The following is a 26,215-nucleotide window of genomic DNA, read 5'->3' on the forward strand; positions in this document are numbered from 1 at the left end:
GGGGCGACAGCAGGAGCCGTGTTGTCCCTGCCCTGTTGTCCCTGTTGTTGTCCTCTCGGTGTCTGCCAGGCAGAGGCCCCACATGGGCAGCACAGGCAGCATCACGTGCAGCGGCTGGCTCCACGCAGCAGGCTGCACACCACTGGGCCTTGCTCCAGCAAAGTATTTAAGCACCTGCTTACCCCTAAGCTTTGGAGTAATTCCTCTGGCGTGAGCTAAGCACGCCCGCCTCGTGCTTCCCACGGTCTTCCTTTGAGAGGGTGCCCGGCCTCCCCATGGGGCAGACTGCTCCCCACTGACCTCTGCGTCTGCCATCACCCCCTCCAGCACTGCACACATGGATGGGCTCAGCGCTGCCCTTGCTACAGCTCCCTGCCTTCCCAGCTCTGCAGGGACAGGACCGGGACCCAACTCCCATGTCTAGCTCCCATCCCACACACATGTGCCTCCAACCCCACGCTCACCGTCCCCTGCAGCGCCGGTGCGTTGGCAGTTGGCTACCCCCCTTGAATCCCCCTCTTCTCCAGGCTATATGTGGCATTTCCAAGCCCTGACGGCCTCTCCGAATGTTTTCCATATTTGTTCAGCCTCCTCCTCGGTTCAAATACCGGGGAGGACTGGGGCGGCACAGAGCGCGGTTTGGGGGGCAAGGAGCCCTGGCACACACACACACACGTGAGGAGCAGCATGGGGAAGAAGGAGAAGAAAGCCCAGCAAAATGCGGCCCACAGCGGGGAGCAGAGCACGGAATCCGGCCACACACAGGAGCCGGCGATGAAGAAGAAGAAGAAGAAGAAGAGCAAGGGGGAACCCAAAGCTGGCCAGGAGGAGGAATCTCACACGTGTTGTTGGTGCCGTTTCCCACTGCTGTGCGCTTTGTTGCAGTTGGCATTCGGCGTCGCTGTAACGGTGCTGGGCTTCCTCATGGCAAGCGTCAGCTCCTCCCTGCCGGTCAGAGACACTCCGTATTGGGCTGGGATCATTGTAAGCATAAAGCCTGTTTGTGCATAAGGCGCCTGTGTCAGATTAATACAAGCTGCATGCTGCTGCACTTCGGACTAACCAACTGCATGCACCACGCCGGGCGAGTTACGCTAATACAACCGCTCCTGAGGTTTAATGTCTAAATGCGCTCTCCCAGAGAAGCTGCAGGATAACAAGACCTTTAGTATTCCCCCTACAATTCACCAATAGACCTTAAATAAAACTCCAGCTGGCTGTGAGCTAGATGTATGCATTAGCTTTTGCTTTGCAGAGGGCTCGTGCCTGGGGATGCTGAAATAAATGCTGATTGTTACAGTGTTTCCCCTTTCCCAACTGAGCTGTGACAACCGGTTGAGGTGTGGGAGCAGAATTCTCACCTTTGAGCATAGCATGCTGATGGGAGTGAAGGAGGACAAATGGCAGTCCTTCCAGCATCCTTGTGGCGTGGGGATTTTCCCCCATGGTGCTCCCCCTGGTCCTCAGCAGGGATGAGACAACATGTGGTTATGGGGAGCAGGGGTGATACAAGGAATGATGGGGACAAGGCCAGGTCCTGCCAGGCATGTATATGGGGACACTGGGGGAGGGTCTGGGTCTGGGTCTGGGTATCCTCAGTTGGCCATGTGCTCGAGGACACTGGCAGGCTGGGATCTGCAACGGGTGTTTGTGCGTGGAGCCAGGAATGGGACTTTGTGATCCCTATGGGTTCCTCCAATTTGGGATACTCTATGAGTCCGTGATTCTAATTGATTAATGATTCTGCTCTCTTCTAATGATTCATGATTCTACTCTGTGCATTCCATGACACACATTTCTTTCCTGAAGGCATCAGGCTTCAGGAAAATGTATACCAGTGTGTTAGCACCACTTTGGGTGCTGTCACACTGAAAGAACTTCCAGCAAATAATTTTGTACTTAGGTACTTGCATGGTTTCCTGGTGCAGTGAGCAGTGCTGGGGGCACTTCACATAAAAGTAGCTCCTTGCAGATCAGAGGATTCTCTGGCCACCTCAGCTGCTGGGGACAAGGAGCAAGACCTTTGCTACCAAGCAGAGCAGTAGCTCCAGTTGCTCATCACATCCTTCTCATTTCTCTTGTGAAAGAGGAGACAGTGAAGAGTTTAGTCATAATTTGGCCCTCAAAAGCTGGAGTAAGACTGAATTTGGCTGAGATAGCATGTGGCCAAGGGTGTGAGAAAAGTCCTTAGACCTGTGAATGTTACCAGTGTCAAAACTGTGCCAATCTGGGGCATCTATAAAGGTTCACTCCCTCATGGAGACCTGAGTGTCCATATTTTCTGAAGGCTGACCTGCAACCCTCAGCTGTTTTAGCAGTACCCATCTACAGTGGTGCCACTGGCATGTCTACAAGTGAACTGATTCCTCCTCAGCTCAGAGGAACTTGTTGCTTTTGGTGCTGCTCATTCTCATAGTGTTGGTAGGGACTGTGTGCTCGGCAGATGTAGTCAGAAAGTCTTCCAGCATGCCAAGCAGAAGGCAAAGAGGATCTGACTCTGCCCAGGGGGTGGATGCCAGCAGTGTGAAAGGGAACTCAGTGCTACGAACGAGAGGTGCTGCCCCAGAGCTTCTCAGCAAGAGCACTTGTAGAGAACAGGTTGTGTTTAGTGATAGTAATACTGAGCACATTTCAAAGGGTCAAAATGCAGGAGGTAAGAGGTGGTGCTGCATTTACTTTGTTCTTGTGCTGCAATGTCCCTGTGGGTGTGCTTGGTGCTCACTGAGACATTGATGGGCTGGAGCTGGCCAGGAGCTTCTGGGTACATGGTTCTTGGGGTGCTGCTGATGGACTGCAGAGGGGAGCTCATGAGGTCTGGGCTCTGGAGAGCTTCGGGGGAACTGACTGATAAAGGAAGACCCTCAGCTGGGACCTCCTGCATGGTGATGGGTTCCTATGAGCTCCTCTGGGACTGCTGGGAGTACAGGTGAGTAGGGGACAGATGACAAGTGCTGCTCGCACAACAGAAAGTGACTTCCCAAAACTCATCTACTTGCACAGAGAAGAGCAACAGAACAGAAAGATGTGGTGTAAAATATTGGAGCATATTTGTTTTAGTAGCATCCCACTCAAGTGCTCTTTTTAAAGGACCTGATTAGTATTCAGAATCAAGAACTTAAAAAATCTATTATCGAGACCTTTTTAGCAACATTAGAGATAATGGGTGAAGCTCATTCCTAGTGTTACTCCAATGGAATTACACCAGTGCTGGATCTGACCCTACAGTTGTTAATGCAGGATGGCAGAAAAATGAAGGAAAATTGCTAAGGTGTTAAATAGTCCCTGATTGATGGAAGAATTTTTTTTTCTTCCCTATTACTGTCAAAATGGTAACACTGTTCCCTGCTGAAAGCCAAGTGCTGTAGCCTTCAGCATGAATGAAAAGGAACTGTTTTAGAGAAGCTACTCAAATGAACCCTCCCGAGGTAAACCAAACTGTGCAGGGCAGTCTGGATCAAAGCAACTCAAAACCTGAGCACCCCAATAGCACAGGCCATGGCACAGACAGGCCCACCATCCTGTCAGTGCTGAACACATGCTATGCCAACGGCAAGAAAGAGGGCCCAGGGCATCATGTCCCCTTGATGCTCCAGCCTTTGGGTGGAGTGACTGCTGCAGGAGGAAATGCAGAGAGCTTGCGTTACATCAGAAGCAGATTACTGTGAAACTCAGTCAAAACCTACCAGTTTCATGTGTATTTCATCTGAAATCCTTGGGGCATTACTCAGAAACCAAAGGAAAGGTTTATCGACAGAAACCACGGAGCTTGGTGTGATTTACCACTTCTGCTTTAATGTCTCTGCTATGCTGCTAGGGACTTGCAAACAAGTGCAATTAAAATGGTGAGGGTGGCTTTCAGTTCACTAGCATGGAATCATTTGTAGCAGAGATGTCCAGATCTGCACCAAAACATCACAGTCTACAGCTTCATGACACTTATTCTGAGCACCCAAAATCACAGCCTGGACCGCACTGCCAATAAGCTCCTTCTTTTTTCTGTTCTGGAGGCAAACTTCACAAATGCAGACAGGACTGCAGGGTTTTTTCCATTTCTTCTGTCTTGCCACTAACTTGGCATGTAGTTGTGAGCAAGTTACTTAACCTTGCCAAGGCTTTGTTATTTCCCCTGAAAATTGGGGTTAATAATGGCCACCTGTCACCCTTGCTTTGAGATCCTTGGATGAAAAGTGTTGCAGAAGCAGTATATATTAATGGTGCCCTTTTCATTCTTTTTCATTAGCTTGTGGCCTTTTGACATCCAGAAGAAGAAACGGTGCGTTTCTCCTTGAAAACCTGCTCTCAGATTATTTCCACTGTGATCAAAAGCAGAGGGTACCAGAAATCTCGCAGGCACGCTCCCTTTTAGCCCCATTTTGCAGACTCAGGCAGTTGAGGAAGTTAAGGAAATGCTCGTCAGAAAAGATTATCTGAGGTGTTTATTATTTCTGTCAGGAGGTTATTTAAAATCCACTGAGACTTCTTGGGCCTGGTGGAGCGAGTCTGTGTGACAGGGCCAGAGGAGGACTTTGGCTGGCTTTCCTGCCTCAGAGATCTTCTGATGCACAGTGCCACGTGGGACCATCTCCCACGGCTGTGTATCCTATCAGTGCAGATAACCGAGATGTTTGTTTAATTGACGTACGCCTGCGTGTGAGTGACTCAGGTGGCAGGGCCTGCCACCAGCTCAACACGTGCTCGTGAGCCTGGGGAGCCTGGGTGCCAAAATCAATAGTGCTGCCTGCAACAGCCTCTGCTCTTCTTGTTTGCAGGGTTAGTGTCATGGTGGGGCCTGGAGGGAGGGTGGGTGATGTTACAAGCTCACTGCACCCAGCAGCCTCCATGTCTTGTGTAGCTTTCTGCACATCACTCCAGCACCTTCAGTTCCCAGTAGAGCCCCGAAAGTGAAGGTGGATTTTGAAACAGCAGAAGAGGACATCATAAGGGGACAGGGGTTGAGATTTTCATCCTAGTTCAGCACTGACTGGATTTATAATTGTTCAGGAAAAGCTTTGAGAACACTGACCTGCTAAAATGATGAAGTATTGCATATAAGTGTCTGTGGAAAAAAGAGGACAGTGTTGTGATATAAAGTGACATCACTGAGAAGCTGGTATTCAGTGTGCCCTTATGGCTAACTGCTTGTGCCCTAGGCTGGGTTTACTGCACCTGCAGCTGCTCCTACTATGTAAATTGTTTCCCAGCTCAGTGCCATGAAGCATCCCTAGGTCCACCTTCTCCCTGGTGTTGCCCCAGGCATGTGAGACTCTGTAGATGTTTCCTCCAAAAGCATTTCACGTGACATAACATGGCAAATCCATACTGGTAACCCTCTGGTTGTGCAGTTGCAGCCCTGCCCAATACCAGGCTGCCATCTCACACATCAGCAGCCATCTTGTCTTCCTGGGGGGAGTCAATAATTGGGAAACATCCCCAGCCAGAGAAGGCAGCAACCAATCCCCTTCCATGTAGATATGCTAGATATGTAGGGATGGCTGACTATTTAAAAACCTCTGAAATGTGCTCTCTTTCAAAGTCTGAAAGAGACGCTTTCTTGTTAGCCCTGGCCCCGTGCTGACTTTTCTCTGTTATTGCTTTTAACACCTTTTCCTGCAGCAATTGTGGAGGTGGCTTTCAGTCGGGCTTTGCCTCCTGTATAGCCTTGCTGGGTTTTTAACGTTCACTTGTTATGAAAGAAACTGATTTCAATTTTTAATAAAAGAGGATGCTTAAAAACTGGTGCCATCAAAGCAGCAAATAGAAAAGATAGCCATGCAGGCAACTTTTCAATACAAGCTAACTTCAATTGGCCATGGACAAATATCAAAAGGTAGGAGGGAGGACTGCCTCCAAGTTCAGGTGTTTAATTGAGCCTTCTCCAAACTGCCTGAAACTCCAGATGGGATGCAATGAGTTACACTGCAGGAAATAGGCTCTGGTGTAGTTTCCAGTGCTTGTTTATAGCCGTATAATTGTAATGCACCAGAGCTGTTCTCTTCAGAGCCCTCTGACCTTAAATCTCATCAGTTTCTGAGACTAACTATGCACTGATGCCTGATTAAATGAAATTCATGTTTGTATTTGGACGAGGCAAAGGCTGGAAATAGTTGATGGGAAGGAAGGTCTCAGGGTCCCCATGTTAGGGGACCATGCACCCCAGGCCCATATAGTCCCAGGGCAGGTCTATGGACAGGTGCTAAGCTGACATAGGACACCGCTGTGCTTCAGATCCTGGTCCTCCTGCAGCCTCAGGGGGAGGAGGGAGTGCATCAGAGCTCCTCTTCTGGTTGTGTCCATTCAAAGAGCTCATTTGGGGCTGTCCAAGCAACTTTCTTTGGCCTAGGTAACCTTTTGACTTTACACAGATAATGGCATTCTATAGCTTCACAATCGTGATCACATTCCAAACAGCAAGTGTTATTCACACAGCACTTTCAACCATGACTATGCTCCTCACATTGTAAATCACTGCTGGTTCTGGAATTTCTAATTTTTTTTTCTATTTGGTTCCCTCAAGCACTGGATCGCCCAGCAGGGTATTCCTGACTTAACAGCGATACCAGACTGCTGCTGCAGTTCCTGGCTTTGTTAGCAATGGAAGCCTGTGTGCTCCTTTGCCATGGAAAACTAAGTCTCACCCTGGGACAAACAACTCTTGTCTCTGCTGAGCAACCAGCATAAACAGCAGAGATCATTACAGAAAAATATGGCTTTGTTTGATTGTGCACATTCTTGCAAAAGTTTTTATTACTTTCCAGGATTTAAAAGAAAGTTGCACGTCTGCCATCTTGTATACTTGCAGGGTTGGAAGGGACCTGTAGTGAAGACATCCTTATTTTAATCTGTAGTGGGGCCAGGATGGTCAGGTGTCATGAATTTTTGCCGAGGTTGAGAGAAATATTTCCTAGCTGATGATGACGTTTGCCTGCAACCACAATATGCATGTTCATCATTCTCATCAGAGTTAATATTTCTGGAAGTAATCTACATGCATCTAGACTGTCCTTAAATCTAATGAGAAATCTATAAGAGGAAACACCACTCAGGAGCAGTACTTCTGTGTGGCAGACTGACTTCCTTTGCACGTGGCAGGAAGACCCAGGCTGACCCAAAGCTAATAAAAATGAGCAGTTAAAGCTTCTGGTAGTACCTGCTCTCACTGTAGTTTCCTAGAAACTCAGAAAGCAAATAAGCATCAGTGTCACTGTCTTTAACACTCTGTGCAGATGTCCAATGTTGGAGACAGTCCTGTTTCATAATGGCAAAGCCAACAGGAATGTTTTATTTTTCGCATCAAAGTCTGGGTCTAGTGGGACTGTTAAGTTCATTGGATAGTGTGGCTTTCTCAATGCAAGGACAGGAGCTAAGCCTTGCCATATCTGATAAGGCTGGTGATCCATCAAGGACAAGTGTTTCAAAAGAAGGTGAGCCAGAAACTTCAGAGACAGTTAAAAGATATAATTTCTTTACCCTTTACTCTACAAACAGAAAGGCCCATAGTGACTTGAAGGGAGTAACTATCAAACAACTTGTTTATAATGGAAATTTCCTCCCAATTCTATTAATAACAGCTTTTCCCTTGAAGTTGGAGAGTTTACATTCCTGCCAACAAAGAATAATCCACCTAGGGTGCTGTGGGTCTCAACAATGCCGCGTAGTGTTACACTACTTGTATTTGAGAGGTGTTGTCCTCCTCTTTTTGACTTCTGAATGCTGTTGTAGCAGGTTCTTGTTCACCAGCCCCAGTGCAAAGAGCAGATGGGTTACAGCCTGCCTGTGTAAATGCTTGCAACATTTGTCTGGTGCTGTGGCATAGACCCAAGCTGCTTCTTTGCACCAGGCTTTTGCTTCCATCTTCCCTTAAATTCTTGGAGAATGCTTCTGACTTTCCTGCTTTACCAGCCACATGTGCCTAGGTTTCCAAGATGTTCTGGGTCAGAGGCCCTTTGCTGTAGAAAGCCACCTTGTGTATAGCAACCCTTGGGCAAAAATTGTAGCAACAGTGAGAAAAAGCAGTTTCACAAATATATAATCAAGAGATAGAAGCAGATTAGAGCAATCTGTGGTTTTGAAATTTGTCAAAATAAAGCAAACCACATTAATATGTCAGTGTGCAAAGATACTGAGTGCAAACCACAGTGGAAATTGGTGCCATATATGTCTGTATTTCCCTCAGTTTTGTTCATTACACAACCATCTCCATCACAACTGTGAGGTGCCCTTGCACCTCCCATACACCTGACAGTACTTATGTGATCAGACGTGAGAGAGGTGCGGGGAGGTGAGGGTAGGGTAGCAATGCCTACTGGCCTTGTCCCATGCTGCTCTGCGTTGCCACCCATGTTTGTCCCTGTCAGATGATGATGAGCCTGTTTTTCTCACCTGTGCTGCTTTTAAGATGAGCTGGTGCTAGTCAGTGTGCAGGCACAGTTTGTTTGCTGAAGTCTTGAAATTCCAAGGACGCTACCCTTAGGTCCCAGGAGGTGCAAGGATCCTCCCAGGCATATAAACTCACTCCTAAAGGAGGACTCACTCCTAAATACCTTCAGGATCAGGCCCTATTTCCTGTTAAAAACTGATGGCACTTGATTAAGTTCTCATGGCATCAGGCTCTAGATGTCTTTGTGGTCAGGGGAGCCCAAAAAATGTTTAATCCTATTTTCATTATGGTTTTTAGCCCTGGGATGTTCCTGTCTAACGGAAGAATGTCCCATCAAAATGAACAGCACTGGTGCTTTTCAAGAGCAAAAAATTGTTTTTTCCCCCAGTCAATTATGGTATAGCCATTTTCTCTGGATTGTGACTGTGGGAGATTTCACACGGTATACCCTAACCGTAATTAAATCTGTACTCTTCGTGAATGCATCTGTATCACATTCAGGTCTTTTTCTAGACAGTAGTGTTCTATATTTAAGTACTTTCCTTGGATAACCTTCCATGTCACTACCTATTCAGCAAAGGGTGTGTTTGTCTGGAAATCTTTGAAATAGGATCTTGAAATAAACTCGATCTGAGATTTACTCAGCATAGAAATGCATATTTCTAGGTTTCCAGATAACAGCTACAAGAGCTGATCTAATTAACTGCTGTTCTGTAGCTCTTACAGAATCTATCTTATTTGTATAACAAATGTGCATCGATTGATGGCAAGCAAGTGCTAAAGCGAGTTCAATTGCATTTTATGTTGTGTGCTTAGTCAATAAGGCAGAGAAAGCGTCTGCTTCACACTGGGATATTTTGAGGGCTATTGGAGTGAAGGGATGCAGGATTACCTCCTGCACCTTCCCAGGCAGCATCAACCGCAGCCGTAACGTGCCTGCTGCAAGGCAACGGTCTTAGTCACTTAGTGGGTCCTGCCAAATATTTACTGAAGGATTTTTATGGTTATTCTATTGCACTTCACAGGTGTAATTCAAAACGGATCTATTATTAATGTATAAAATAGAAGCATAAAGCTGTTTTCTGTATAAATGTCCCTCGCTTTGGTTTGCTCCAGTGAGTGAATTTACCTTTAGAGAACAGAAATGTAAAACATGTGAGAGCTGTAATCCTCAGCAATGTCGCTTTCTGCCATCACTCACTAAACGCACACCTCTGGTTTAAAAAAAAAAAAAAAGTAAACATATTGTTATAAAAGAAATACTTAAGCTTTCTGTATTATCCTGGCCAAGCCTTGCTTGATCCTGACCCAGTGTAATCTTCTATAAATACCCCTCTATAAAAGCACCTCTCCAAGTATCTCAGTATATTATTTAAATCCCAGAGGAACTTCAGAAAGCACAGGCAGGAATGGAAATCCCTTTCAGCGACAGCCTTTTGTATGGGAGCTTTCTGAACAGGGAAGCCTGATCCTGCAGTGCTGAAAGCCCGTGGGGTTTTTGCAGGAGTCACACAAGGCCCCTAATTTGGTAGGGAAAAAAATAAATCCAGGCTAGTGGGAGGAAATGCTGCCGTGAGTGCCTGATCCTGGGCCACGTTCCTGCTGGGAACGCAGCGGGGACACGGTCCCGTGATGTTGCTGGAGTCACCCGACGGCCAGCCTGGCCCTGGGTTCACGCCAGTGTAAATGCCCACCAGCAAAACAGATGTGATTTATTGCTCATAATGAGATCCTTTTAGCAGCAGATACCAAAAAAGTTTAGGCCTGGCTTCGAGGGGAGCAGCCCCTTGGGTTTCACGTGAGTCTGGGCATGTAAGGTTAAGCACGTGTAGGTACGCGTTTTCTAGGGCTCGCTGCAAGTTCCTTCCTTTGCCACTGCTGCAAGTGGGGAGTTTATCGTTTGGACAGTACTAGAGATGTGATCTCCTTAAGATTTAAGTTTTATGGGGATGCTAATTGAATTAAAAGATTAATATTCAGTGCAAGGGACCAAGGACATAGGTGATTAATCCTGAGAAATAAAACATGTTTGTGTCACACAGAAGCACTATAGGGGGGAAAAATATCAGCACTGAAGGACCTTTGACAAGAAAGGTTGTTTTTTTCCCCTGACAACCCTGTCAGCTATTGCTGTCAACAATAAAAAGAAGAAAACAAATAAATTGGAGGCCATGTGTAAGTCATAGGATCAGGATATAAATACACATGACATGAAGAGGAGTAAATAATACTGACGCTTTCTTTGGAAATGTTCTCAGGCAATACTTCCTATTCATGTCTTACTGAAATGACACGAAATAAAACTTTATGGGAGAAAGTGTTATTAATCACACCACTTCTTGAGAGACGTGACTACCTGTGTATTCAAAGGCACTCTTCCTTTACAGGGCTACTGGCTAGTACTCCACATCAACAATATGAATATAAAGAAACCTGGAACTTTATTCATCAAATTGTAAAAGAAGAGGCTATGTAGGATCCCAAGCTCATGGTCCTGTCCCTGAACAAAGGCACCCAGGTTTTTGCCTGAGGAAGGCAAATGGCATTCCTCGGGGGAAAGAGAAACCTCAGATTAATGGCAACTCTTTAGAACTCTCACAGTAAAATGGAGAAAAAAATAGGTTCTTACTCCAGTCATTGGGAATTTAATAGTTGCCATTTATAATCAAGTTGCTACTAGTAAAGAGGACAAGGCTTGCTCCCGGTCATGTGTTAGGACAAGCTTTAGCTGGCTGAGGTCCTCACTAAGGCTGACTGCACCTGAGATCCTACCTTCAGGCATGATAACAAGTGCACGTGCCATCGGCTCACCTGCTTTTCCAAGGCAGCCCATTTGTACACCATTTCCACCACGTGTAGCTGCAGCCTCCAACATCACCTATAGCCTACAACATCCTCTCACTGTGGGTGCAGCCAGGATGTCCTGATCCGGCCACAGCAGCCCCATGGTGGCACCTGGGACCTGCTCTAGCACTGATGTCAATGCTGCTCCTTGTGTCCAGTCGTGGGAGCTGCCACAAAGATGTGGTCTTGTTGCAGTGCGGGTGGTTCTGGCGTGCATCCTAAAATACCACGTGTGCGCAGGCACGAGGATCAGTTCACCATCACCTGGGTTTCTCCCACAGAATAGCACAGCTAGCACAGGTGAACTCGCCATCTGCATGTCCTGCATATTTCTAATTTCCAAAAGGCAAGGGCATGCCTGGGACCCAGCAAAACTCTGTCAGAAACTCATCAGGAGTTTAAAGGAGTAAGTGGTCAGATTTATACTGCTGCCAGATGCCAAAGGACAGAAATGTCATAAATCAATGTTAAACACTCGTTCACATATTCCAGGCAGGCTGATTTCAACCTTGATTTTTTAAGGTAAAAGTTAAAGGAAGTCTATTGATGAAAATGAGTCAGCCATCTGGGAAATGAACCAAGGCCCATAGCAAGTAAAAGGCCCAGTGAAATTCACAAGGCCTTCAGTTGGGTTCCTCAACACTTGGCTAAAGAGGAAATATAGTCCATGTGGGACTGCCTGGTTCAGTGATGCCCCAACAGTGTTTTTAAGCAGTGGTAAGGGTTAATAATCACTGTTATTTTGTACTGTTTCTGTTGGTATTTTTTCCTGGTTTTTATGGGGTTGCTGCATGCTGCCCATCCAAACAAGGGACATGGGGGACAAGGCGAGAGAGTGTGATATTTGGGTCTACAGGTCTTCTGAACTCCTATGAGGTTTGCTTACAGATCCCCCACAACTACAGAAGTAGAAGTCTCTTGACAGGAGTGCTTAACACAATAGGGGCATGAAAAACACTGCTTAAAAAAGGAAACTGCATTTATCAGACTGTTTTATGCATTCCTCAAAGCAGGAGCATCCCTCTTTGTAGAGCTGGAAAATGCCTACCACTGAATATCTGACTCTTCCAATAAATCTAAATCTTCAGAATTAATAATAAAGGCAACTAAATGAATACTAAAGTGCACAAATATTTTCTATTGTTGTTAACCATTATCAGTTATGCCACAGGGCTAAAACACAGTCTCAGACTGCAGGGCAGATGTCCTGTTTGCTAGGATGTCCACTGGAGGAGAGGTTGAAAGCCCCTGCCATAATCTGGGCTGCTTCTCATCAGAGCAGCAATGGTTACTGATTTACAACCATGCAACTCACACTGGTGTCATAAAAACCCTGTTAGCATCCAGTGGTACATAGGATGGTGCTCTTCGGGCTTACAAGCTTAACTCATAAGTCTTCTGCTTCTTTTTGATAGCGGGTTACACGGACAAAAGCTCAAAAGACATCCTGGAGGATGTTGCCAAGCTGTGACTTAGTAGGTCTGATTCATAAAGCCTCTCTGGGTAAGTTTTTTGTGCCTTGGTGTTCATGAAGTGGAAGTTAAAGCTCTTCCTTCTTCACAATCCACATGAATGAGGCTCTTGCACATACAGCTGGAGCCCCTTTGCAAACCATTTGACTTACATACTGCTCCTTGAGTTACAGTCCTGCTAACACAGAAAGATCTTTGGACTTGAAAAATGCTATTATTATCACTATTATTATTATTGCTTTTTATAATTTTGACGCATTCTAAATCTTTTCCTTCGCAGGTCTGTGTGGTGTCCTTAGTGGGATTTGTTATGCTTTGCATTTCATACCAACCTGATGAGAAGACATGCGTGCAGTTCACAGTAAAGGTACCTTGAGTTTCTGTTATTTCTTTTTCCTCTCATGTCATTAAATATAATCAGAAAAGTTGGTTCTGGGGATATTTTTAAGACCACATTAAAAGAAGTGAAAATGCACCTGAAATGCAAGAATGGTTTTCTGGTATTTTCCAGGCAGATAAGGAAGAAACTGCAGTCTATAAAGGGGAAACTCTGTAACAAATATTTGAAAACACAGCAAGATACCTTTTTATAACTTGCCATATTTTAAGAATATCAAGGAGATTCAGATCAACAAAGCTGAAATATTTTGGGAATTGTTCACTGAAAGATGGGCATTACTGATTAAATAGAGGTATTCAGAGTGTGCCAGGTAAGAATTAGCGTGGGGTAGAACAGGTCCAATTATATTAAATTTCAATTTTTACTGTGGTCTCAGAAGCATCTCAGCATCTTCCCTGCCATTTTGCTCCTAACCATCAAATAAGAAGCAGAATGAGCATAGATGCATTTAAAAGCATAGCTGGAAATCTCCGCCTGCTCATCTTCCTGGGCTGGGGAGAGGTCCTTGCCTCAGAGTACAGCGCCTTGTGCAGGGTCAGGCAGTGACAGACATGGGAAAGCATTAGCAAGCTGCAGGAACAGTATTCTCTCGTGAAAAAAAATCCCATCTGAGCATCACACGAGAGGTACATGAACTGAGCACCATATCCATCCTGCTTCAGTTTCCAAAATCATGCTTTGTTGATGCCAATAACTGACTAAGAAAAGAAACGCTTAGAATACTTGTTCCAGATGGGAAATTTCTAACACCATTTACTTGGGCTGCTATTTTTCCTTATTATTGCAATTTTGAGGGCTCTTAATATTTTTCAGACACATAAAAACCAGGAAAAAATACCAACAGAAACAGTACAAAATAACAGTGATTATTAACCAAGAAAGGTAGAAGGAAATCAAACTCAAGGAACCTGGCATTCATCCTCCCTGAGAAATTAGGCCCTGGAGTGTCTTTTGTGCCTCTCTACAGCTTCTCTTGTACTTACAGAAAGAAAGGGAGAAGAACAACAGTTTCCTTGCTTTGATAGCCTTCATGCTCTTATTCCCTCACTTCTACACCATCAGCATGACTGCCCAGAGAGCTGCCACACCAGGCTTTGTGTTGCTTGTCCAGCAGCATTACAATGAACTTGGCACTTGCACAGGAAGGAGACATACATCTCTGGTGCAGGGACAGTGTGTTGGTCGAGGCATCTCAGAAGTCTCTGAGGCCCTTGACAACAACACTGACATGGCCAGTGAGGAGCGTGGGCCATCTTGATAGGGCAACCCAGGCCCTGCAGTAACACTGTTAACTGGTGCCACTGGGGCTCTGCATGGCTGTTGAGCATCCTGCTGCAAGAAAATCTTGGGCAGGAAGCATTCCAAGATGCCGCATGTAGCCCAAGGCTCATGTGGGGAGAAGGATCATTTGGGTTGTACTGTGTCCAATCTTGTTCAATGTCTTTAACTATGACCTGGATGACAGACCCTCAGCAAGAGCACCCTCAGCAAGTTTGCTAACAATATGAATCTGGAAGGAGCAGCTGACACACCAGAAGGCTGTGCTGCTATTCAGTGAGACCTGGACAGTCTGAAGAGTTGGGCGGAGAGGAGCCTGATGAGATTCAACATGGGAAAGTGGACAATCCTACACTTGGGGAGGGATAACTGTGAGCATCAGTGCAGGTTAGGGGCTGACTTGCAGAAAAGGGGCTCTGAGAAGGACCTGGTTGACATGATGGACAACAGGTTGGCCATGAGCCAGCAGTGTGCCCTTGTGGCCAAGGAGGCCAATGGTATCCTTGGGTGCATTAGAAGAGCATGACCAGTAAGCTGTGGGAGGTGATCCTCCCCCTCTGCTTTTCCCTGGTGAGGCAGAGAAGTACTGTGTCCAGGTCTGGTCTCCTCAGTTTAAGAAATACAGGGAACCTCTGGAGAGAATCCAATGGAGGGACACAAAGATGATGAGAGGTCTGGAGCACTTCCCTTATGAAGAAAAGCCGGGTACTGTTCAGCCTAGAGAAGAGAAAGCTGAGGGAGGCATCTTACCAATGCTTATAAATATCTAAAGGGTGAGAGTCAAGTGTGGCCAAGATGGGGCCAGGCTCTTTTCAGTGGTGCCCAGCCAACGGGACCAGGGGCAGTGGACACAAAATGGAATGTAAGAAGTTCCATCTGAATGTGAGGAAAAGCTTTTTTACTGTGAGGGTGATAGAGCACTGGAACAGGCTGCTCAGTCTGTGGAGTCTCCTTCTCTGGAGATAATTAGAACCAGCCTGGCCGACTTCCTGTGTAACCTGCTGTACAGAACCTGCTTTAGGAGAGGGGATTGGACTAAATGATCTCCAGAGGTTCCTTCCAGCCCTTGTGATTGTGTGATTCTGTGATCACACACATGCAGCCCTGGGGATTTTAGCCCATCCCCTGGGTCACCCTGCTCAAGGTGCTTTGAGCCTAAGCCTCCATAGCCTTCAGAGGAATTCCCCGGATCCATGCCTGCAAAAACTGCTGGTTTCATCTCTGATAAGCATGAAAAATCTTTTCAACGATAAGTTCAATCCATCTTAGATGCTTTATTTTTTTTCATATTGGAGCAAAACTCACCAGTAAGTACGGCTGAAATATTTCTCCCTTGTATGAGGAACCCAAGGGACAATGAGCTGCTATGCTCTGACCTCACTGCATGCTTTCTTCCCGCTTCCTTTTTTTCCTTCTACTTAAACAGCAATCACTATCTCTATGAGGCTGCAAAAAACATTTTTCCAGTGGCAAGTTCTGGTTCCTGAGCAGGGCTCACTGTGTAGTTGTGTTTGGAGTGCTGAGGCTGCCTCCAGCTCTGGCATGTGATTAATCTGCTGATGGGATCCAGCACTTGCTGTCTGGTGCTCTCTAACAGGCAGCATTTGCATTTGCCTCAACTTTGATATTTGGAAATGTGTTCATTTTCAGTGGCTTGCTAAGGGATTCCTCTGCAAACATCTTGAGAGAATAATACACTGTTTGGAAATTGCCCTACATCTTCACGCATCTGTGTTCACCTCTGAGACCTGCCATAAGAGCTGCCTGTGTATTCTATGCATACTGAAGTCTCTCTGAGATTTCCTTCCCTTTAGACACAAAACAGGCTCACAGTACCTGGAGGATACTTATGGTTTTGGATTTCATTCCAGTTTGTGCTCATCTTAGAAGTTGGCAGCTAAATGAAATACCTGCCAGGGGAGAAGCAGGCTCAGCACATGGTCTTGGCTTAACATCTCATTTATTAGGGAGGCCTGATTCTGTCCCCCACTGGCCTGAATCCAAGGACATGCAGCCTATCTCCTGGGGTGACAGCTGCATCACAGAACAACTCCCATTCCTCAGAGAAGGGAAACGTTCATCAATGATTGTTCATTTTCCATTTTCTCCACTTTTTAAAGCTGTGCTGTAAGTCCACAGAGTCTTTCTTAGCAGAGCTCTACTAGCCAGCAGTACTCCCCTTTCTGTGTGCTTCATATGCAGAGGTGTCCCTGTTTCCCAGCTTCACCCTTCCCATGCACCCTTATCTTGAAAGCTGAGGGGCTAAAGGATTTGCATTGAAGAAGAGCTGCCCTCATTTTGAAGCTGCCCATGGTTTAAGGCTGCAGGGGAAGTCATTAATAGTAGAAATGAAGATCATGGTATAAGAATTCAGTTCTTTGGGGGAGAAAATGCACAGAGAGCTTGAAGACCAGCATGAAGAGTAACTACTTTTCTTTTTTTTCAAGCTGACAGCCAAATAGGAAGATTGATTCACACTGCAGATTTAAGACAAATATGCCAGAAGTGTGAATTTTATCAAGGCACACATACTTGGAGTTTCAAGGTCATAAAAAAATGCTTTATATTGATAGTTTGCTTGTGGTATTGAGGTTAAGAGATAGGAAGAGAAGCTGCTGTTTAAAATAACATATTCCCAACCACACCATGTGTCTGACAGATACGATGCCAAGAAAAATAAATGTTTTTACAGTGCTGAACGGAACCAAAATAGTATTTTGGCTAAACACAGCACATGATTTTAATGTACATTCACACATATTTTGTGTGAACAGCACAGCAATTGCCAGCTCCTACCATCAGCAGGGAGGAAAATCCATATGCTTGGGTACCCAAAGGTCTCAGGTGTTAGTGCTGATCAGCAACAGCTCCAGATGGCTCATGGGGCTGGGCTCTGCATGGATGCCCATGATGAAGGCTACCTCTATGTCAAAGCTGCCACAGGTTTAAGGAGAAGGAGGGCGTCCTTCTCACGCAATACCAGGGGCAGCACTAGCACAGGTGCTCACTGCATTTTGACACCTTTGAAAGGCCTCTCCTTCACAATGATGTGGAAGTCTTCTAAGAGGGATTGGCACGACATGCACTTCCTTGTGGAGATGTGTCGGGATCAGGCAGCAGAAAGGCTGGCTGCCTTTGCAAGACTGTAAGTAGCAGATATGACACATCACTGCCCAATTTGCAAGTGTAAATCAGGTTTGTTTGGGCATGCAAAGCATGAAAAAGATAGGAGTGACACATGAGCAAATTCTCAAAACCACCTAGCTCTCAGCACAGCCTGGGTTAACATGACTCAGTTTCCTTAGCTCTGCTTCAGGACAGCTCACTTATCTCAGATGATGATTTTAAGTCTAGGCAATGCAGGGACAGTAGAGGAAGATGCTCCCTCCCTCTCTATAGAGTTGGAATACATCCTGGTGCTCTTACTGAGTCTCAAAATTGTAGGACAATGCTCATGTAAAACATGCAAGGCAAAACTGTTAGCTGTTGAGACGATGTCCTGGACATTGTATCAGCAGGTAGCTGTATCTGCTGTATCAACATTAGAAGTCTGTGGTGTCTGGACAGTACACCAAATGCATGCACTTCCTGTGAAATACACGTTAATGTATTCCTTCTGTGTTCCTCATTCTCTGTCTAGCTGGAAAACGAGTGAGTTCATTTTGTTTTATTTTAATTTTTGCTTTCTTTCAGCTGATGTATTTTCTGCTGAGTGCCTTGGCTCTGGTTCTCTGTGTCGTGGCAGTGGCTTTTGCAGCCCACCATTATCTACAGATGACAAAATTTACTTGTGATACTGTCCTCGAGTCCTGCCAGTGCAAACTGGACACCGCAGACCCCCTCAGCAGGACCTTCGTTTACCAGGATGCCACTGACTGCAGCAGTGTCACCAGCATGCTCAGCCTCTACCTGATTCTGCAGATGGTGCTCAACCTGCTTGCAGCACTGGTGTGTCTGCTGGCGTGCTTCGTTATGTGGAAACACAGATACCAGGTCTTTTATGTGGGTGCTCGGTTCTACCCTTTAACTACTGAGTGCCAGCAACAGAAAGTGTAGGGTCTGCGTTGACAGGGCCTGTAGCTAGGGAATGGAAAATGTCAGCATTCTGCCACCATAGATGCCACACATGGATCAATGTTTTTAAGGCTTTTGACAAGGAAAAACATTCACATGTTTAATGAATATATTTTTCAATCATTTTGAATTTTGAATCTCAACTCTTGCAAAAAGTCCCTAGTGAGACTATATAGAGGTCATCTAACATTCTGAAGATGCAACTGTAGTAATACTCACCAAAGAGCCTCTTCAGTGGCCATAAACAACATGAGCTTAAAAAGTCATTGGGAACTCATCTGAAGGGCTACAGCTGTTTAGACATGGGGTCTATTTCCCTCACTGGTAGACATTCATTCTTGCCTTCAGAGAAGATATACCATTTTATACCAGATGAAGATCTCATCCAAACTGCTTTATTATAATTATGCTGATAACGCCTAGGGAATATATTGTATTTTGGATGCACCAATGGGAATTTACAATATGGAAAAGGAACCAAAGAGGTCAAGACCTCTTCAACTGAAGGCTGAGATCAGCAGCAGAAGTGACTATATTGATGACTACCATATAAAAGATGTTTCAGAGTGACTGGTGATGGCAGTTACCCAAACCAGTTATGAACAAACACCAACTTCAGTGGGTTTGCTGATGGTAATGGGGTGGGCAATGCCTCAGACCCCAGATACTTTACAAATGAGCACTCAGCGCTTTATGAGAAAAAATCAATTTAAAGAACCTTAAGCTGAGCTCCTAGGATGGAGGTCCCTAAATCACTAGCCACATTGAATGCCCTGCTGTAATTGCATGCTTCCAAACCCAGCATCAAGCCAGTTCTACCAATTATATTTTCTGTGCAACAGGCCAAATGCATTTTTGGTGTAACTCCTCTGAAGACAATCAGCCTTACACACCAGCTGTGGATTTGGGCCAACAGCCCTGGAAGATAACATCCCTGAAACAATCCATGTTTTTAAAATCGGATAGAGGGAAGGAAACAAGAAGAAACTGCCGGTCTACCAAAGATATCAATTGCAAATAATGAGGGCAAGAGAATAACAATTTCTTTAAAAGCAGCATAGAATAACAATCTGTGTTCAGCGCTCTTTCACCCGGAATGCATGACTCTGAAAGTGCTTTACACATTATTAGCCTTATACCAGGACGAGCAGGCTGGCTTGTCTCTCTACCTGCCCAGCGTGTGCTCTAGGATGACAGGAGCAGCTCTGGTTAGCAGCAATGGACCCAGTATCGACACAGGTCAATGCAGCTGGCGCTCACACTTTGTCATCATTTGGGATTTCCTGGTCCCTGCCAGAGTCAGGTATCTCGGAAGTGGAGTTGAAAAACCTATGCCAGAAGAACGTACTACTATCATTATCAGCAAGGAGGAAGCAAGCAGAATTTCTACAAGGGTTTAAAAAAGCAAAAACTTTCTGTTTCTGCTAAAAAAAAATATAGCCACCAGTGTATCAAAAAGCTGGGCTGGCAAAAAGCCTGTTGTATAAGCAGCTCTAATCCTACCCAAAGAGTGCCTTCCATGCAGTGATCATGCAGTGAGCACACCACCCCAGGCTAGACCAGCATGCTGCCAGTGTCAGAGAACTACTGTGAGGGTTGCTCTCCTGAGGTCCACCTAGAGGAAAGTGCTCCTGTTTCTGTCGCAGAAACTTCTAGCACAGACATACCGTCAGTCACCATGGTGCTCTCTGCAAGTTGTGAAGCTGGGACCTTTTGAAAATGAAAGCTTCAAGACCAGCTCCCAAACAGCCATTTTTTTGTACTAAAAACTAGCAAGTGTGGCAGTAAAGGGACATTTGCAAGCACTCCTGCTGGTTGTCCATGCATCGCCACCCATATTAAGTCCCAGATTGGACTCTCAAGCATACTCAGAGCTAGCACATAGTGGACCAGTGAGGTGGGACCTGGTGTGGCAGTGAGGAAGCAGCCCATCTTCTCTGACTTCGGTGGAGCATTCTGCAATCAGTACTGGTGGACCAGATCCCATATGAGACAGATACATAGGTTTGGGGGCCTCCTTCTACCCCTTGCCATCAGTCTCTGCATCCCAATAGCTGATGAAGCCAGAGGAAGGCTCTGCTGGCAGAGCCCCTTCTTAAATGGTCTGGGTACCTGCTTGGGATATCTTCTGGGGCAGCCCCGGTAGAGATTTTGAGATGCCAACTGGGGGACGGGTGGGGAGGGATACAAGTGACGGGGAAGGGAAGAGAGTCTGCTCTGCTTAGGAAGCCACTTTAATAACAACATTTTAATCACAGCGCACTCCCTGCTTCAAGCTACCACTGCCAAATTTAGTTCACTCTCTGGTGCATCACAGTGTAACCTTTTACTCTAGAAGAAAACAATATTCATTGTATGTTCTATGGGTATTCTAATGCTTTACAAATAAATATGGAGCATTTTGATCTAGCAAAGAATAACTTCCGTATTTCCTCTTTATAAGCTCAAGAGTATAAAATGAAAACAGAGAGCAGAGAACCAGGAAACAGACACAGTAGCATGTGGAAACATTTTTCTCCTGGATATAGTTTTACAATGCATTTTACTCTAATTAGGAATTTCAGAAAGCATTAATTATAGGATTAGCACCTAGCACAGCACATTCAGACAGCTCCCAGCCTTTCTCAGTGTTGGGGAAAGGTGTATGGACTGCACCAGGAGGCACAGTGGGATTTGCGGGCATGGAAAGGACAGGGGTGTTGAAGAAAAGGACTTTTTAAAAATTATTATTCCTGGAAATGTTTTCTCTTGGTGAATTGCACAAGATGGGGCAGGAGTAGTCCACTCTGACACGCAGAAATTATGAGGGGCCCTATGTAATTTGCTTTCAAAACCCAGGTGTGATTCTCATTTGCACCCTGGCCACTTTATGCTGTTTTTGCAGCGTAAAGGGGCTGTAAAGATGGCATCGATCATTTTTACACCTACTTTATGGCCATTTTACACGGCTAAAAGGGCCCTTTGTGTAAATGAGAACTCAAGCCCTACAGGACTTAATGGAGAGGAGTAGACAGCGCAAGACCCTCTGATAGGGTCTATTAATGGGGTATAACTATCCGTTGAATTTTATTGCTCAGCTTAGAGAGCATCAGTCTCGATTAAATTCAGTTCCGCAGAACTCTTCCAGAGGCTGTAAGCCCCGCTGACACGGCTCTGCCGCCCAGCGCACGCACACCCACCGCTGCGGCACACATCGCTGCCGTGTGTGAAAGGAGAAGCGGTGGCCGCTGCCCTGCTCCAGCTCTGAGGCACTCGTTGCAGCGCTATGCAAATACCGGAGCGACAAGAACGGCAACGAAAAGGGAACCGAGATGCAGCACTGAGCTGACATGGCGCGCTGGCAGCCCGAGTGGGTGCCACGGTGGCAGGAGGGCTGCGCTCTTCCTCCTCCTCCTCTCGCTGGCTCTGCACGAAGGGGAAGCGAGGCTCTCAGCCACCTCCCGCCGTGCCTTCACGTGGTCCCCATCTGCACAGGGCCAGCCCTGCGTGGGCACTTCTTGGAGCCCTGCCTGAAAGCCAGCGCTGAGTTAGAGGCTGGAAACCGTCATCAACTCACAGGACAATATTTTTTTCTTTCCCCTTTTTTATTTTATTTTTTTTACTCGCACTACCAGCCAGTGCAGTGCTTCCTCTGGGGCCTTTTGAAACAGAAAACACGCCGCTAGCGTGTGAGAGGAGCCGCAGCTCACGTCCTCTATATTTAGAAAGCCAGGATGTCATACCTCCCCTTGAAATTTTCATAGTCCCCTGCACCCCACCCACCCACACACGTACTCGTGCTTACGTCTGGAAATGTTTGTCGATATTAGCACGGGGTGTTGGCTTAGGGGGATTCAAGGGAGGTGCAGAGCAACAACAGCAGTGCTGCCCTAAGCGCAAGGCCTCCTTAAGGATGTGGGCCGTGGACTTGGCCCGGCTCCCAGGGCATGGAGATGGGAGTTAATGGCACGGTCCAGTTTGAGGGTCTTAGCCTGTGGCACAGCTCCTGAGGTATCCCCAGGTTTAGGGGCTCATGGAAGCCCCCCAGAAGTGTTATGTCAGGTAGTGCTGAGCACACAGCTGGCTGCTTCTCCCCACCTCCATCTGGTGCAACTGCACGCACGCAGAGGCTGGCTGCTGTGGCACCTGGAGTAAGGCCTCACAGAAGGTGAATTCTGGGGCTGCTTTGCCCACACAGCTACCCTAATGGCAATTTATTTATCTATTTATTGCTTTTTGCTATCCTGCTGCCTCCTGCAAACTCTAATCTGTAGTGTTTATCTTCAGACTGGTTCTGCAACTGAGCATTATAAAGAATGATTGCATCCACAAAGGCTAAGGCACATTTTTATTCTTTTTTTTCTGCTCAATTTCCATGCCTTTGTCTAAAGAAACAGTCAGAAGACTCATCTAAACCTCAGGCTTGGTGAGAGGAGATTTTTTTCTTTTCCTTCAACAGCTGTGGGCAATGCATATTTCACTTGCTACCATACTCTCTCACCTTCCACAAAGCCAGCTCTGCATTACAGTGTAGCTCCTGAGGCATCTCACAGCGGCTGACTGTAGGCACAGGAGGGAGAAAGATCCATCCACAACTACCCCTCTCTCCACAAACCAGCCCTGGTTAGTTGGGTAGCTGCTCACCAGGGCTTGGGTGCTTCTGCTGCCAGCTGCAGGGCCACACCTCGCACGCTTTGCAAACAAGCTGAAGCCAAGCCAGGAAGGCAGTCTGCAGCAGATGATTTGAGCCCACACTCATCCTGCAGTCAAATGCACTGCAACTGGCAAGCATTGGCTGACCTCAAGTGACTGGAGATGCAGAGTGACACTGGCTGAGGCAGCTCTGGCCTTAAGCATCTCCAGGGATGGGGCATCCACAGCTTCTCTGGGCAGCCTGTGCAAGTGCCTCACCACCCTTTCAGTGCAGAATTTCTTCCTCATACTTAATCTAAATCTCTCCTCTTTTAGTTTAAAACCATTCCCCCTTGTCCCTACATCTGTGCTCTACTCTATGCTCTCTGATAGGAGTCCCTCTTTCCTGTAGGTCCCCTTTAAGTATTGGAAGGACACTACAAGGTATCTTCAGAGCCTCCTCTTCTCCAGGCTGATCAAGCCTCGTTCCCTCAACCTTTCTTTTATGAGAGGTGCTCCACCCCTCCATGCATTCTTGTGGCCTCCTCTGGACCTGCTCCAACACATCTTTCTTGTGCTGGGGGGCCCAGGCCTGGATGCAGCACTGTAGCTGGGGCCTCACGCTGTCAGAGTAGAGGGGGACAATCACCTTCCTCTCCCTGTTGGTCACCCTTCTCTTGATGCAGCTCAGGATACAGTTGGTCTTCTGGGCTGCAGGTGCACACTGCTGGCTCCTGTTGACTTTAATCCACCAGAACCCCAAGCCCTTCTCCTCAGGAATGCTCTGAGTTCATTCTCTGCCCAGCCTGTCTTCATGTTTGGGATTGCCTTTTCCCAGATGCACTTTACACTTGATCTTGTTGAACTTCATTTGAATGAGGTGGGTTTTTAACCCCATTTCGCTCTCTGCATCTGGGTAGGGAAAACTCTATTTTTAAACTGTCCACAACTGACTGAATAGGGATTTCTTCTTAATTCAGTGTAGCATTTCTCTTTCACCAAAACTATGATGAGATTAAGCCTTTACTTGATCCATCCTGCATCGTGCTAGCTAGGAGCATCACTCTTGGGGCTGAAGCCACACATACACAGAGGGGTACAGTTGCTACCCTCATGTCTTTTTTGGGACGTTGTATTAAGCCTGCTAGGTGACTATTACAGGGATATGGCCCAGGCGATTGAGCAGCTGGTGATTGAGGGCCATCATGTGCTCCATCCCTGAAGCTACACTCATTCATAGCACATTGGTCACCAGGGATTTGGCAGGGTGGTTTGGGGAACAACTGTGATTAAAATAATTCAGAGCAGACGTCTACACTTTCCCTTCCACCTTGTGAACCCAGGGTGAGGAGCAGCACATGTACATGGGGAACTGTGGGGAGCTGATGGAAAAGCGAAAGCTTCCCGTCTGGTTTCACTGTCTGAGCCTGCCAGACTGCAGAGGAACAACAAAGCAGCACAGAAAACAAAGTATTGCTGGTGAAGAAGTCAGGAATAGAGGCAAAAGTGTATTTGTGCTGGTCCATCCCACTAGTGGGAGTCATACAAGCACTCCAGTGCTGCAGGGACCCAGACAGCCAGGCTTCTCACTTGATATTCTTCACCATTGACACAGGAATTGAAATTTGTAACCTTGATTAGGAGGAATGGCAGTTTATGAGTAGTGCTCACATATCCCTGTGTATAGATTCAATATTTTCCTTGTGTACTGGAGGAGATGCTAGCAAAATGTTCCATTTGGATCTCTGTATTTCCTTTGTGGATGAAAGTTTTGTTTCACGTTCTCCACTGGCTCTTTCACCCCATCTCATCAGTGGCTCTGGAAAAGGCACCCAGGACAAGTGCGAGCAACCCCCACAACTTGAAAAATGGCCTCAGAGATTACTTCTGGGCTTTCCTGAAAGTGTGCTCAAGTCACTGATCACACGATTGTTTACAACAAGTTGTCAAAAATTGCAGAAAGCTAGTGCTTGAAAATCAAACGGGCCTTCAGAGCTGATTGTCAAACGGTACTTCATTAACCAAAGCAGTATGCACCACTTGGTTATGTGAATGGGCAGGCTCCAGCTCCTGCAGGTCCTACCACCTAAATCCCTGGAATTCCACCTGAATAAGGGAAGATCCAAGAGCATCAGGCAGCCATCCAGAGGTGTCCCATGGGGTTCGCACTTTGTGGTTATGCTACTTCGTGTCAGATTCTGGCTTTGTGACATGCCGTGGCAGGCCACAGGGGCAGACACACCAGGGAGTAGAAGTGCAAAAGGAAGAGCAAACATATATGTAATTTGGCTCAGGAAAATGTGGTTGTGTTGGAGACAACAATGCACATTTTACTAGCTAACTTCATTTCCTTCATAATAAGGTTATCCATCTAGTTGACCAAAGGAAGCTGATAGATGTACTCTTATTGAATTTCAACTAAGATTTTGATACTATTTCTCACAGCATCCTTCCAGACAAAATGTCCAGCATACATCTGAACAAAGCCATAATGCAAAGAGGTTACATCAAGCTGGCAGCCAGTCGCTAGTGGGGTTCTGCAAGGCTTTACTTTAGGGCCAGTTCTCTTTGATGTTTTCATAAACAGCTTAGATACAAGACTTGAATACATTAAGTAAATTTGCAGGTGATACTGAATTAGGAGGATCTGTTGACTCTCTCAAGGGCATAGAGCTCTTGCAGAGAGATCTTGACAAATTGGAAGGCTGGGAAATCACCAGCCACCTGAAGTTTAATAAGAGCAAGTGCTGGATCCTGTATCAGGCAGGACAGCCTTGGATATACATACAGACTGAGGGATGAGAGGCTGGGGAACAAACTCACAGAAGGAATTTTGATTGAAGACAAGATGAATATGTGCCAGTGTCCCTGGCAGCCGAAAGGGAAAACCTTGCCCTAGGGTGCATCAGACCCAGCACAGCCACTGGGCAAGGGAAGGGACTGTCCCACTGTGTGGCCACACCTCAAGCACTGCAGGCAGGTTTGGGCACCACCATATAGAAAGGACATAAAAACATTAGAGAGCATCCAAAGGAGGTCTGCAAAGATAAAGATCTGGAGGGCAAAAAGTATGAAGATGTCTGAGGCCCCTTGGTGTGCAGAGGAGCTGAGGGGAGGCCTCATGGTGGCTGCAGCTCCTCACAGGGAGCGGAGGGGCAG

General features: G+C 46.3%; 1 protein-coding gene across 1 annotated transcript; it reads left to right on the forward strand.

Moving 5' to 3' along the window:
* The first annotated feature begins 543 nt into the window (after positions 1-543).
* On the forward strand, positions 544-20,865 carry SSPN (sarcospan). The gene is made up of 3 exons (XM_003202516.5): positions 544-984; positions 12,974-13,060; positions 18,065-20,865. Exons 1-3 carry the CDS (start codon positions 688-690, stop codon positions 18,425-18,427), a joined length of 747 nt encoding a protein of 248 aa, XP_003202564.4. The 5' UTR covers positions 544-687; the 3' UTR covers positions 18,428-20,865.
* The last annotated feature ends 5,350 nt before the right edge of the window (positions 20,866-26,215 follow it).

This window comes from Meleagris gallopavo, chromosome 1, assembly GCF_905368555.1.
Source record: "Meleagris gallopavo chromosome 1, MGAL_WU_HG_1.1, whole genome shotgun sequence".
NCBI lineage: Eukaryota > Metazoa > Chordata > Aves > Galliformes > Phasianidae > Meleagris > Meleagris gallopavo.

Excerpts from the sequence above, each read along its gene's own strand:
- SSPN (XM_003202516.5), top strand. The coding sequence starts at position 688 with ATGGGGAAGAAGGAGAAGAAAGCCCAGCAAAATGCGGCCCACAGCGGG. Across the intron at positions 985-12,973 it reads CGTATTGGGCTGGGATCATT|GTCTGTGTGGTGTCCTTAGT; the intron begins GTAAGCATAAAG and ends TTTCCTTCGCAG. Across the intron at positions 13,061-18,064 it reads GCGTGCAGTTCACAGTAAAG|CTGATGTATTTTCTGCTGAG; the intron begins GTACCTTGAGTT and ends GCTTTCTTTCAG.